A 13130-nucleotide genomic window follows, 5' to 3' on the forward strand; every position below is an offset into this window, starting at 1 on the left:
AACTATTAAAATCATTCAAAAGCTTAATAAGATTACATACACTACTATATTGTAAATGAATAAGTAAATAAATGTAAATAAAATATATATCTGTATGTAAGACAACCTTTAGATAAAACAAGGTAAAAAATTAAGACAAGTTTTAATTGATCTTATATTTGTAGTATAAGATGACTACTACAGGTTAGGTTTTGGTTTTGTAAATATGTTATTACAAATTTCATTTTTCTAACTGTATCCTTAGAAATTTAAAATAAGCGAAATAAAACCTTTGCTGCTCAGAGTAATAAAAATTCTATTGACGACCTGTTCTAGGCACTAAAAAGGATGTCTCTGTGTTATCACACTGAAGTCTTTTGGCCCATCTAACCCTGGAACTCCCAGGGGCCTTAAAATATTTGGGATAAGAATTAGAATATCAAAGTATTGTACTGTGTAATTTTCCTGAAATATAAATTAGGAAATATTGTAAGGTCTTTTGATAACTTCCAGGAAAATCAAAAGGATTAAATTGAAGTAAACAGACATTTGAAGCCTATATTACTATTTTATTTTTATTTTTTCCTTTTTCTTTTTAATTTTTAGTCATTGTAATAACCAAAAACGAAGAATAACGACAACTTAACCAATAAATAAGGATATAATCTAAATCGAGCCTTCCTGGGGCGAGTACAAACTAACAGACTAACAGACTAAATCGCAAACGTTTAAATCGCTATTCGGCCAAAACCATTGTTGGCACTATAATATCCAAATGTTTGTATATTTGTAATTTACCTAATGTCCGTTAATGACATAAGGATAAATAACTTAAAGCAATCTGCCGACCTGCGAGGGTCGGGGAAGCAGTGACATGCCCTTAAAATAAATATAAACACCAGCCTTAGCTAAAGGCAAGGCAAATATAAGTGTTAAGTGTATGGGCGACCTCCGGTGAAGCCGGAGCGTAATGAGATGTCCTGAATAATGCCGTCTTAGCCAAAGGCAAGGCAAATATAAGTGTGAAGTGTATGGGCGACCTCCGGTGACGCCGGAGGATAATGAGATACCCTGAATAATTCAATTGTGGCTAATAATTCAATTGTGAAGATATAAAAGCCAAGCCGCAGCTAAAGGCTAAGGCTTAGATCATAGCAAAGCGTATTTACAAACTCCGGTGAGGCCGGAGGGAGAAGAAAGGTCCTGAATAATTATTGTGAATAAAAACACAATTGTAATAACAATGGCTATTGTGGATATGGCCGTGGCCTGAGACCGCAGTAAGGGCCACCGGAGGGTCGTATCTAAACAATATGAAGACCGTCCCATGTAGTAAACAATATATAAATATAACAATAGAACGAAAGTCATTGAGAATCCCTCAAGCCGGAGTAGAACTCAAGGTGGAGTGGAAAACGTTCATAAACTACTCCCGAGCCGTAACGGGGAGAGGACGAACACGGACCAAAATAACGCTAACAATTGAAAAGTCACGAAAAATAAATAACTCGTAAGTTATCATCCACCCCGAGGGGGAGAGGTGAGGGAGGGAGAACCCGTTGAACGCACAAAACGGAAAACGGGAAATCCGCTCAACCACCAGAGCAAAGAAAGAAAACGAGAGAAAGGGGTAACTCGTGACTGCGAACAGAAAACGGGGACCCCAATCTCTCGCTCTCTTGGACACAAAAACAGGACTAAAAATCACACAACACTATTATAAACGTATAAAATAAAAATGTACATCCATATAACACTACGATCGAAGAATAGCATCTGCTAAAACTTTAAATAAATAGCACAGTCGAGTGACGAACGCCTCGGGCGGTTACTAAACAAAAACAAAGCTAAATCGCTATCTCGTTCGTAGGCTGGACTTACTAGCAAAAAGTACCATGAGCATAAATACACACAAAAAAAAAAAATAATAACGGTTCTAAAGGCATAAGGCCAGGGACTTAACCAAGAACCTAAGTGACAGAGTACTAAACGGGCAGATAAAGATGAATTCCCAAACAAGTGAACAAACAATGGCCGCCATGAAAGGCCAGACGGGAATAATAAAACAGACTATACTGGATATAAAACAAAAGCCCGGTACAATAAAATACTGTCAAAACAAACTATGGTACTTAACATTGGAATGTGTGAAGATGGAGCTTCGGACATGACAAAATAAATCCACGATAGATAAAAAAGACCGAGAGCACAACAAAACCATTCAACACTATGTATTCCAAAAAGAAGGATGTTGTTCAGATGGCGCTCGCGTCGTGGCGTGGGTGGTGCGGCGATGGGGGTGTGTCTAGGGCCGTTGTATCGGCCCATCCCTTTGACGAAGGAATTAACTAAATGGAAGACAACCTGTGAATAGTGGATTTCACGCGCCTTTGCTTTATACACGACACCCAAAAGGTGCTCGCGCGAGGGTTGTAACCTCAGCATTCCATGCTTTTTATCTTTCTCTGGTATAATTGGAAGGTTTTATCAGAAAAGACATACAAGAAGGACTTTTCACCGGGCGCCACAGGTCTCTCCCCAGAAATAGATTTTTCCTTCGTCAAAATCCCTTTTGCGGACCTTTGAAGGCTAAATCGCCTATATAAATTTGCTTTTTAAATAAGGATTAATTTAGATAAACAGACATTTGAAGCCTTTATTACTTTTGCGGACCTTTGGAAGCTAAAATCGCCTATATAAGTTTGCTTTTTAAATGATGAAGTCTTTGATCTCTCTAGCCATGTACGGCTGTATAACAGCCAAAATATTATTGACTGAATTCGACTTCATACCTAAGGACACCGATCTCCAGGGGGAAGAAAAGGAAGTTGCTCCCAGAATCATAGCTGAACCCATCTTGCTTGTTTCTTATTACAGGGAAGGGCATAATATAATCAAGGGCTATTAGTGTCTGGTAAAAAAAAGTTAGTATCTTTTCTCAAAAGTAATTTGAACAAATATAGTCATATTTTGCTAGTTAGGGCTAGCATTAGAGGAAAAACCAGAATCAGATGAGGCGTCTTCTTTTAGTTTTCACGGCAGCTTATTTCTGAAAGATATCCAAATAAGTTACTAGAGATAATTATAAAGTTTTCACAAATCTAATTGAACCAGCCCTATGAGAACTCAAGATTGTTGACTAAGTGGGCAGGTCAAGGACATTTTTTTTAAATAACTATGATCAACACTGAATGTCAAGTTTTGGAAACAAATTGGTAAAGAAATTTTTTACCATCTTTATTTTCAGTTTATTATTCATTTTTCAAATTTGCAATATCTTCGATAATCAATTTTTTAGTAATAACAAACCCTTCAGTTTAGCCTTAAGAGACATATAAATTTCAATTCGGTATTCTTGGTAAATGACCTTTTAATGATAATTAATGTATTGTAAAGGGTAAAATCTTAGGTAGCATACGTAATTTTAATGCATTAACAATATTTTCTAATATGTCTGTATTCAACAGCACTGTTACTAGCATATATGAGGGGAGCAGGACAACTTTGTCGTGTGCTGGTTCGATCTGGAGCCTGTCTCGGTACTACAAATAAGCATGGAGTCAATATTTTCAATTATCAGGTAAGTAGTATATTTCTTTTTTTATGGATTACAAATAAAAAGTTATGAAATCCCAGTAGCTTAAAGTTGTTGATTGGGATATTTGCCTTTGGAGTTGAGAATTATTATTTGTAAATAAATTCATATTGCAGTAAAAAAAAAGTAGGTTTTTTTTATACTGTGAAATGATGAATGGAGAAGTATTGAATTAAAAGCTCAAGATAGAGACGACTGGCAAAATCAAACCGAGACCCTTTGTGTCAGTAGGTGCAGGAGGAGCTGATGATGATGATTATTTTATTCATGAGTGCTCTATGTGTAAGAAAAATTAATTTAACATTTTCTCTTCTTATTTAGTCCTTAATTCCACTTAATTTAAATTTGTAGAACATTCAGTACTGAAAATCATAAACTACATCCAACTGTTGGGATTATGCTTTTCAGTAAGTTATTCAAAGTACCTTACAGTATTTTCATCACTACGATAGGCCTTATAATTAGTAATCTTTGTTACTGCAGCATAATTTTTACATATGGAAATATAGGTTGTAAATTATTTATGTTAATGATTAAAATTATGTTTATTGGACATTCTATATTATAAACGTTAGGAAATACAAGAGGAATTTCAATAGTAAAATTTCTTTTTAGTGTTATTTTGCAACACACTCATTAAGAGAAATAATTATCTATGTGACTTGTAACTAATGCAAAGTTTCAAAATGGTTTGAACCTAAAAGAATCACTATCATTATCATTCCCATAGTTTTCAATAGAGGTTAAATGAATTTTCTACACTTCTGTCTTGCACACATCACTCCTGGCATAGATCCTCAGCTATGCGTTTATTGATATCCTGTACTTCCAGTAGGTTCTGCCGTACTTCTATATATACTACTTGTCTAACTATTCAACATAACAACTACCCCAGATCCTTGACACATTGTTATAATTGGTGGCATAGGGTATAGTAGTCTTGGTGACTCAGGGTAACGTACTTGTTGGAGAGGGTCAATGCCCGGGGTGGTTGAAGACCTAGATGCCTTACACCTCACCTGATTTTATTCAGGTTCCTTTTCCTGGTTATTTTATTTTTGTCTTCTTCCCCCGCAATCAAGATATAGACTTTGGAATGTATTCAAAATATGATAATAAATGGTCTTGGACCCTTTGAGTAGGGTGAAGTTAGCTGGCATGCCTCTCCACCTCTAGAACTGGAGTACCTGACATAGTATAGCAAGGGGAAACTTGTTAAATCTTGCCATCAGCGCTGGGTCCAACCTCCAAGGTATTACATAATGGTCTTTGTAGTATCTAGCTCACTTTTTAACCTTCTGTAACTCCATTTGTATTTTGTTACATCTTCCTGTGCATCCTCTTTTATTTAATTTTTTTAAGTGCAATTGTAGGGTTTTCCCCAAGTTTTCAATGGGACACTGAATTGCCTTTCCAGGCCCTAGCATAGGCCATATGACCTAAATTAAAAAAATCCATGACAAACTGATGGGATGTAAATGCCTAGCAGGGGTATCGCATGGCAGCTCTACCCTATGTTTGGCTCTCCTAGAAAAAGGAACCCATTATTAATTGATTTTTTTCAATTGAATTATGAATATGAATAATTGACTCTCAACCTCTGTCACTGCCATGATTCCCTTATTGGACTCTCAGTTGAATAAAAAGAATATGATTGTAGATGTGCTTATTTGGAGACACAGGTGGCTTATCATCTTTGGAAAAGTAGTAGACCAGGTTTGACTTAGAATAATTATACTCAGCTGTCTAAAAGAGCGGCTAGGATTGCAGAAATGCAAGGGTTTTGCAGCAGAAGGGTCTAAAGTAAATAAAGAGTTTGAGGCTCTATGAGAGGATATCGAATTTGTAATTCACTGCGCATCATCAGAGCCCTTACTGAATTTCACACTAGAACCATTAGGTTCGACTTAAGAAGTCAGGTTAGGGTTTGAAATATGACGGGTTAGTTCAGAATTACTGCCTTTAATTGCAGACTCACTGGCCATCTTGGATTTCACAAAAGAAGCTTGAGAAGTTTAAAGCTTTTGAATGTCATTATCAAAACTTGATTAGTTAAGTGCTGTATTTGAGTTTGGTGCTGGCGTGGCATTATCATCATTCCCACTCTTATCAAGTAGCCTAAAAGCAAGTTTCCTTTAATGCTTTGAACTTTAATTTGGTTACCAACCATAGAAGCATACTTGTCCGTAAGATGATGCAGAGAATGGGGAGGATGATTCCCCAGAAATAATTCCCTTGATCAATCTGCAGTAGTTACTAACAAATCCAGAAGAAAACATCTTGAAACACAGTTAAAAACCTAAATTGAACAATCTTAAGTTGGGGGCTGTCTACAATCTGAAGTCAATACTGTATAGAGACTGAAAGGTAAAGGAGTTATGGCTTGAACAAGCTATTGTTGGTAGGGATCAACTGCTGGATTTTCCCATAAGTCTATTGAAGGGAAAGAACTGGAAATTTTTTGGTTTTAGTTTTAAATGCCGATAAAACCTAGCTCCCAGAGAAATGCATTATGAACATAAGGTGAGTATAGAAATAACAAATTTTACTATGAAAGCATTTACCTGTTACCTAGGTTGCAGTCTAGCTTTCTCAAAGGCATGGAGCATGTTATATTCTTACAATGCTGTACAAAAATCCCTTAATTTATTGCCTTTAGGCATGTTCTCAAACTGAAGTCAATGTAAGGTCGTTCTGTTCTTAGCATCATTATAAAAATTGAAGTTAAAATTGTAGAGTAGCTGTTGATGGGCACCCTTGTGACTATAGGAATAATATCTGGCGCTCCTCAAGATAACGTTTTCGGCCCATTACTTTTCATACTGTATGCTCATGATGTGTGGCTTGGCATTGAAAACAAGTTCATTGTTTATGCAGATGATTTCTCTTATTTTTTGCCTCAATGTATCAATTTCCTTTATGGTTGCTGTATTCATAATAGAGATACTGTACAACCTAAAACAAGTGTACGGTGAAAGTTATGGGGGATGAAATCAACACAAAAAAAACTCATAAGTACAGTAAAATCTCCTTATCTGCTGTCATTACATTCCAAGCATCCCAGCAGTTGCAAAATTCTGAGAATGATAAGCAATATAAACTCTTTAGGATGTTTACTTTCCTCTTGTAAATAATCACTTAAGAAATGTAATTGTGCATTAAATGTTTAACACACTACAGTAGTGAATGTTCCGTTTGTCTCCATATAGAAGAAGAATTGCAATGAAAAATTGCAAAAAAGTAAAAATTAAAAGAAAATCTTATTATAAGATTAGTATATACTGTGCATACATTCATTATGAATACAGTAGCATACATAGTATAAACAGAAAATATAAATACATATGAAGGAAAACATATGCTACCTTTGACAACTTTGTTGCAATACTTCTCGAAGGTGAAAGTACTGCACAGGTTCTAGCGTGTAATATTATCCTTACCAAAGGGTTATTGGTTTCGTTTCTTTTAAGTCGAACACTTCCTGTACAGTACTGTATAATTCTTGAACAGTTATTAACAGCATACGCTTAATATTTATGACTGGTAAAGATAAAATATATACAGTACTGTAAATACAGATTTTCTTAACCGAGAAGCTTAACAGCTGTGGAATGATCTACCTAAGATTTTTACAAATGTTGGTCTTGATCAAATTTTTATATAATTTGTACAGCAATTATAATTCATTCATTTCTTTTCTGAACTCGGCTGCTTTCCCTTTTGGAGACCATGGACTTCTAACATTCTACCTTTGAAATAATCAAATAATCATGAAACCATGTGGTGTGGAATATCAAAAACATATAACACATTCAAGCAAGATCCTTCTCTGTATTTTTTGTTAATAATTTCCTTAGGATTAGGAAAAATAGAATCTTGTTCAAGAATAGGATACTTCAGAACCTCGTTTTATACATGGCGTGAATGACCTTAGATGTCGGGATGCCAGAAAACTTTAAATCAATCAATCGTTGTTTGCACAACTTGTGAAGTTTTCAAATTCCTAAGAAGGGACTTTAAGGTTTTGTGAAAGTAATCCTGGGATTTGCAGAGAATTATTTATAGCATTTATATTTTAATTGAATTGTAGCCTTTCTTACATATATCATAAAAAAAGTATCATCCCATTTTGCACAATAATATTTCTGACAATAATTTGGATGTCCAATCATTTGATGTGTATGGTAAGAGTACAAATGCTTTTGTTTCTCTTCCTCTTAATTTGTTAATGTTTTTTATAGTTTATATAGGAGATATTTATTTTAATGTTGTTGCTGTTCTTAAAATATTTTATTTTTCCTTGTTTCCTTTCCTCACTGAGCTAGTTTCCTTGTTTTTGCTTTTGCAACTAGGGTTGTAGCTTAGCAAGTAATAATATTAATAATAATAATAATAATAATAATAATAATAATAATAATAATAATACTAATAATGGTGAGAGAATAGACGCTAAAAAGTTGAAAATGTTTTCTGCCCCTAGCTATGAAATTGTTCTGTAAATATTTTTCTTTCGCAGGTTCCAACGAAAACCTTACTATTTAGACTACTCGATGTGCTATCTGCTGAACCTCCATGGAGTGAAGGTGAACTCTGCATGGAATGTGGCACCAAATTTGGAATTGCAACCAGAAAGCACCACTGTAGACACTGTGGACGTCTGCTGTGCAGTCGCTGCTCAGACAAAGATGTGCCTATTATAAAGTTCTCTTTAAATAAACCAGTCCGAGTGTGCCAGACATGTTACGATGTCCTAACGTTAGGTCCTGCTGCAGTTTCCTAATGTCCAGCACATCCTAGTGTGAGTAATATCTTCATGTTTTTTATGCAATTTTCTATGCAGTTTATGATTACTGTATGGTAGCAAGTAAGGGAGAAGGGATTTCATATGGTAGCAAATTTTGTCACTTTTTGCATACCTCATGCTCCTTTAAAAGGTGTAATTTTTATGTAAATTTATAAGGAAAGCCAATGCTGGAGTTATATCATTGTATTTATGTACTAAACTCTAATTTAGAACTTTAGTTGATAAAATTATCTTTAAAATTCATCATATTCACCTATGTGTTAAAACTGTTATTGCAGAAAATAACGTTATTCTAAATATGTGAAATTAATTAATGCTAATAGTATACCAAAGTATTAGAAATATGTTTGAATTTTTTAAGCTTTGAAAAAAATTCTTATGAAGGGAAGAGCATAAGATTATATTATTAAGGTTGTAATCCCTTGGTTTTAATTATCTATTCCAAATTGTCTGTGATGTAAATGCCTAAAAGCTACATTAGCAGAGAGTAACTCGTGTTTTTTTGACTGGTTATGAATACATGCTTTGCAGTTTGCAAAAACATGCCTAGAAATACATATCAAATTATTTGTAAGTGCATAGTTATCCAAATGTCATAATTAGGAGGAAGATAAGGTCTATTTATATTATTTGGCTATTTGCGGGACAACACTGCCATCTAATTTAACGCTGATGCCTTCATTTTTAATGTTCCAAATAAATAATTTGAAATGTCAGATATATATTTAAGAATTTCAAGTATGTACAGTATAAAAATTATCATATGAAGCAAATTTATTTCAAGATTTTCTTGAACAACAATCAAATACCAGGAATATATTTAATTTTAAGCATGTACAATATATTATAATATAAAGTAAATTCAATTCCAAGCTTTCTTGTTTATGAACGTCTAGAAAAAATCTGTCAGTGAAAGGATTCTTCTTTATATTTTTAAAAAATGCAGTATTAGAAACAAGATAATTTCTTGTCCTTCCATATTTATCTTATGATTTATGATGTTCTTGCTCAATAAAGGGAAGCAGTTTGTAAATTTCGGTTAGTCATTTAGCATAAAGTTAGCCCCAATAACTAAAATTAAAGAGTAATTTTGGTAACCGCCAATCACTGAAAGAAACGATCAAGAATAATTTAGGGATATTTGCTGCAGGGAGCCACTACATTAATTTTATTGGTTTAAAAATCATTTCTGGGCTCAACCTGTGTCGCTCCGTGAAATGCTCCTTAAAGCGGGACCTCTGGTAGTGGTTTCACTCGCCCCAGTTTTTATACCGACACCCTATAAGGGTGAGCGAGCTGGGTATATTCCTGGCATTCCATGAAACTTTTTTCTCTGGTATATTTAGCAGTATTTATACCTTAGAAATGTTGCTTTAAGGAGCATTTCACGGAGCGACACAGGTCCCTCGCCCAGAAATAGATTTTTCCTTCGTCAAAATCCCTTTTATAGCATATGATGCCTTTTACGCTCATGTCGGCATCATTTTCATGTATTAATCTCTCTCAATGTCAATGTTTTTCTCTCTACCTTCCCATTCATAATCCTGCCGGAAAATTGTAATGCCATGTTACGTAAAACTTCTTTCCAAAGTTTTCCTTCAAATTTTGGTGTTGTAGATATCCATGTTGTGGGTTCTTAGATATTGGATCATATTGGTTTTAATTACCTTCAAGAAAAATCATATTTCCTTGAACAAAAGTTGCCAAATTATGTTTTTCAAAGACTATTCATGAACTAAATGATAAATGCCTAAGTTATTGGGAATTGATGACTTATTCAAGATTTCAATTGATATAAAAATAATTATATGAGGCTACATATAGTTATCTTTTTTACACTACACTTTTGATAATCTGGTGTGATTAGAGTGATGAGATTGTTGAATGAAACCCCTAGAAGACTGAAAGATTTTTATCTATTGTTTAGCTGGATAGATGACCCTAAAAGATAATACAATAACAATTATCTTAATGTACCATGCCAATGGTTGTGATGGTCAACAGAAATGGAAGGCTTTAGGAGAGATATATATATGAAGAATCGAAAATTATTTTGTAAAAAACCACAAAAATTTTTCTTAATTACTATTCTTCATAAGTCACTGTAGCAGGGTTTGGGGTACCATGGACCAGAATCAAATACACTTCTTATTTTATATTTTATTCAACTATTTACACACACAAATACTCGTACAATACCACACATTCACCTATAACAACTCACTATTTCCTTCAGTAATACTGTAAAATGACAAGTACTAATTAAATAAATCATCTATTACATTCATATTTTACAGTAAAAATATTATGAAGAAACACAAGTTAATATCTACCTAAATCAATGAAGTTAATTATTTATACCATTCTTTGATTCAATGAACTTCACTAAATTCAAAACTCAACTACAAACAAATGCTAACACTTATCAATCATAACCCTACAACATTGTTTTTCACTAAATGAAGGATTCTATTATACAGGTTATTGTTCTAATACAAATTCAAATCCTCGTCCTTTTAAATAGAAGCAAGTCAACTCTGCTGACCTGGCTGGGAAAAAAAAATCATACAGTGGGCTTCTCTGAGGGAGGAGACACTTTTAGGGGAAGAGCCCACCTCTTGGAATTCAATAACAGGACTGCCAAAAAAAAAGTGGAAAGGATGTCGGTGGTTCTTTAGGGAAGAGGTGGTTTTCTTGGTACGTCCGTACTCCGGGTCATTCGCTGCTGCTGGGCAAGGAAGACAACCAAGACCTCAGCTTTACAGATGATGCGGATTGGCACCAGATCATATTGTATTCTTTCAAGGACATATCAGTCAGAAGGAAGAAGTCCAGGGGCTCCCCCTTGCTGAAACCTGGATCATAACGCAGTCAGATGCCTCCATTCCCACAAAGGGACAGAGTAGTGCGCCATCCTTAGAAGACCAACTAGGATACCAGGGCAACAGAGAGGACAAGTCACCACTATACTGTATTACCAGACACTTGTACGTGTAGATTTTCTCCTCTAAGGAAGATGAGGTTGACAGTAGCTCCCATCACTCATTTCCCTCTCCCAGTAGGAACAATCGAATGTTGGGTAGTGTTCTGGTCATCGGGAGAAGAGCAAGAAGAAACCCAGAGCTGAGCTGAAGCACCTCCAGTGCAAGAAGAAGAGGTGTAATGAGGAAGAGTCAAGTTCCACCTCCAGGCACCATTTCAAGTGTGATCATCGCCCCAGTCCAGAAAAACGGGGATCAACCACTAAGAAGAACAGCGCCCACCAACTAAGACGAGAAGATCGCTACTTTGGGGGGGGCGAGAGGTTCCCCCTTCAGCAGTTGATGTTGTCAGCATCTAAGTAGTTGACTAGGGAAGAATGGTGCATCTCAGAGAGGAAGAGCACCGAGGAGTCACATGGCGCATGCCAGCAGAAGGTGGATCACTTCTTCCTCTTAGGAATGTACCCATTGCTGTTCAAGGAGAAAGTGGTTGCATTCCACACCTCGATGTCGAGAGAGACGGGAAGGGAAGCTTCAGCCAATTGTTCTCCTCCTGGACCACCTCCGAAGATGATGTATCCCCGGAGCTAGAACCCTTGGAATTGGGTTACTTGTCTACAGAGTTAGAAGGAATGGAACAGGAGTCCATATTCTAGAGGGTAATTACAGTCATTAGGGAACTCAAAAGATTAGCGAACTCTGCCAAACGCCAATAAAGAAGGCGATCACGATGCTTTACCAGTTGCTTGGTGGTGTAAGAGAGGTCACTAGGCTGCTATGGTGATGAAAGAGTAATCCTAGTCACCTCCTAGCTAGATCGCTGGTCCGGCATGGTCTCACTTTTTCCTACAAAGAAGGACTTGAGCAAATCCAAAGTATGCAGGAGGTATACCAACCTTTTCCTCTTGAGCAGCAAGGCCATAGCCTTCCTGATACACCTAATCTCAATGTCTGCGCCGACTGGATCCTAAGGAGACGGGATTTGGTTGTAGCATGCTCCAAAGAAGGTTAGGCAGCAGGGGAGTGTTGACTCTCCCTCACCACAATATGTATGCTTTTTCCCCAAATAAAGTGGACGGGATTGATCGCTGGAGGAAGGCAAGCCAGGACTCGCGGGTTAGGTAAACCCGTGCCAAGAATCTCCTCCAGGCCTGACTCCCATCATCGTACCCTCTCATTCATCGGAGAAGTGTAATGGATTTCCCATGGCTTACCATGCCTCCTACAGAGGAGGCTCCTCCAGCTCCCGAAGTTCCATACAAGATTGTGACCCTTTCAAAGAGGAAAGAGTAGGAGATGGTTTCATCAATGGTAGGAGTGGCAGCCCCCATGCAAGACTCAACAGGTTGGGAGATGTCTAACGACCCACTGGGGGAAATGGCAAAAACAGAGAGCCAATGAATGGACGGTTCGAGTGTTCCACGACAATTACAGTACCGTATCCCATCCCTCTCCCGAGTGAAGACGACGTTCCAGTCTTACTGCTAAGGGTCGCAGTTGGACTTGTGCTCCAACAAGAGGTCCAGATCATGCTTGGCAGAGGAGTCCTTCAAGAAGCCTCAGAGGAGTATTCAGGTTCCTCAGCCGAGTATTCAGGTTTTTACGGTCGCCTGTTCCTGGTGGATTAAGTGACCAGTCATCGATCTGTCTCACTTGAACGGGTTCATCCTGCAGACACCTTTCAAGATGGAGACAGCGATCAGAAAGAGATACTTCATGTTGTCACTGGATTTGAAGAATGCTTACTTCTTGATACCTATAGACTTGGGTC

General features: G+C 36.5%; 1 protein-coding gene across 1 annotated transcript in view; it reads left to right on the top strand.

The window, feature by feature from the left end:
- LOC137657586 (rabankyrin-5) overlaps positions 1-9242 on the top strand; it is a 215492-nt gene extending 206250 nt beyond the window's left edge. Inside the window, exons 20-21 of the mRNA XM_068391935.1 lie at positions 3447-3559; positions 8091-9242. Coding sequence (XP_068248036.1) covers positions 3447-3559; positions 8091-8354 — 377 coding nt within the window. The 3' untranslated portion in view covers positions 8355-9242. The remainder of the gene's footprint in view (positions 1-3446; positions 3560-8090) is intronic.
- The last annotated feature ends 3888 nt before the right edge of the window (positions 9243-13130 follow it).

This window comes from Palaemon carinicauda, chromosome 18, assembly GCF_036898095.1.
Source record: "Palaemon carinicauda isolate YSFRI2023 chromosome 18, ASM3689809v2, whole genome shotgun sequence".
Classification (NCBI taxonomy): domain Eukaryota; kingdom Metazoa; phylum Arthropoda; class Malacostraca; order Decapoda; family Palaemonidae; genus Palaemon; species Palaemon carinicauda.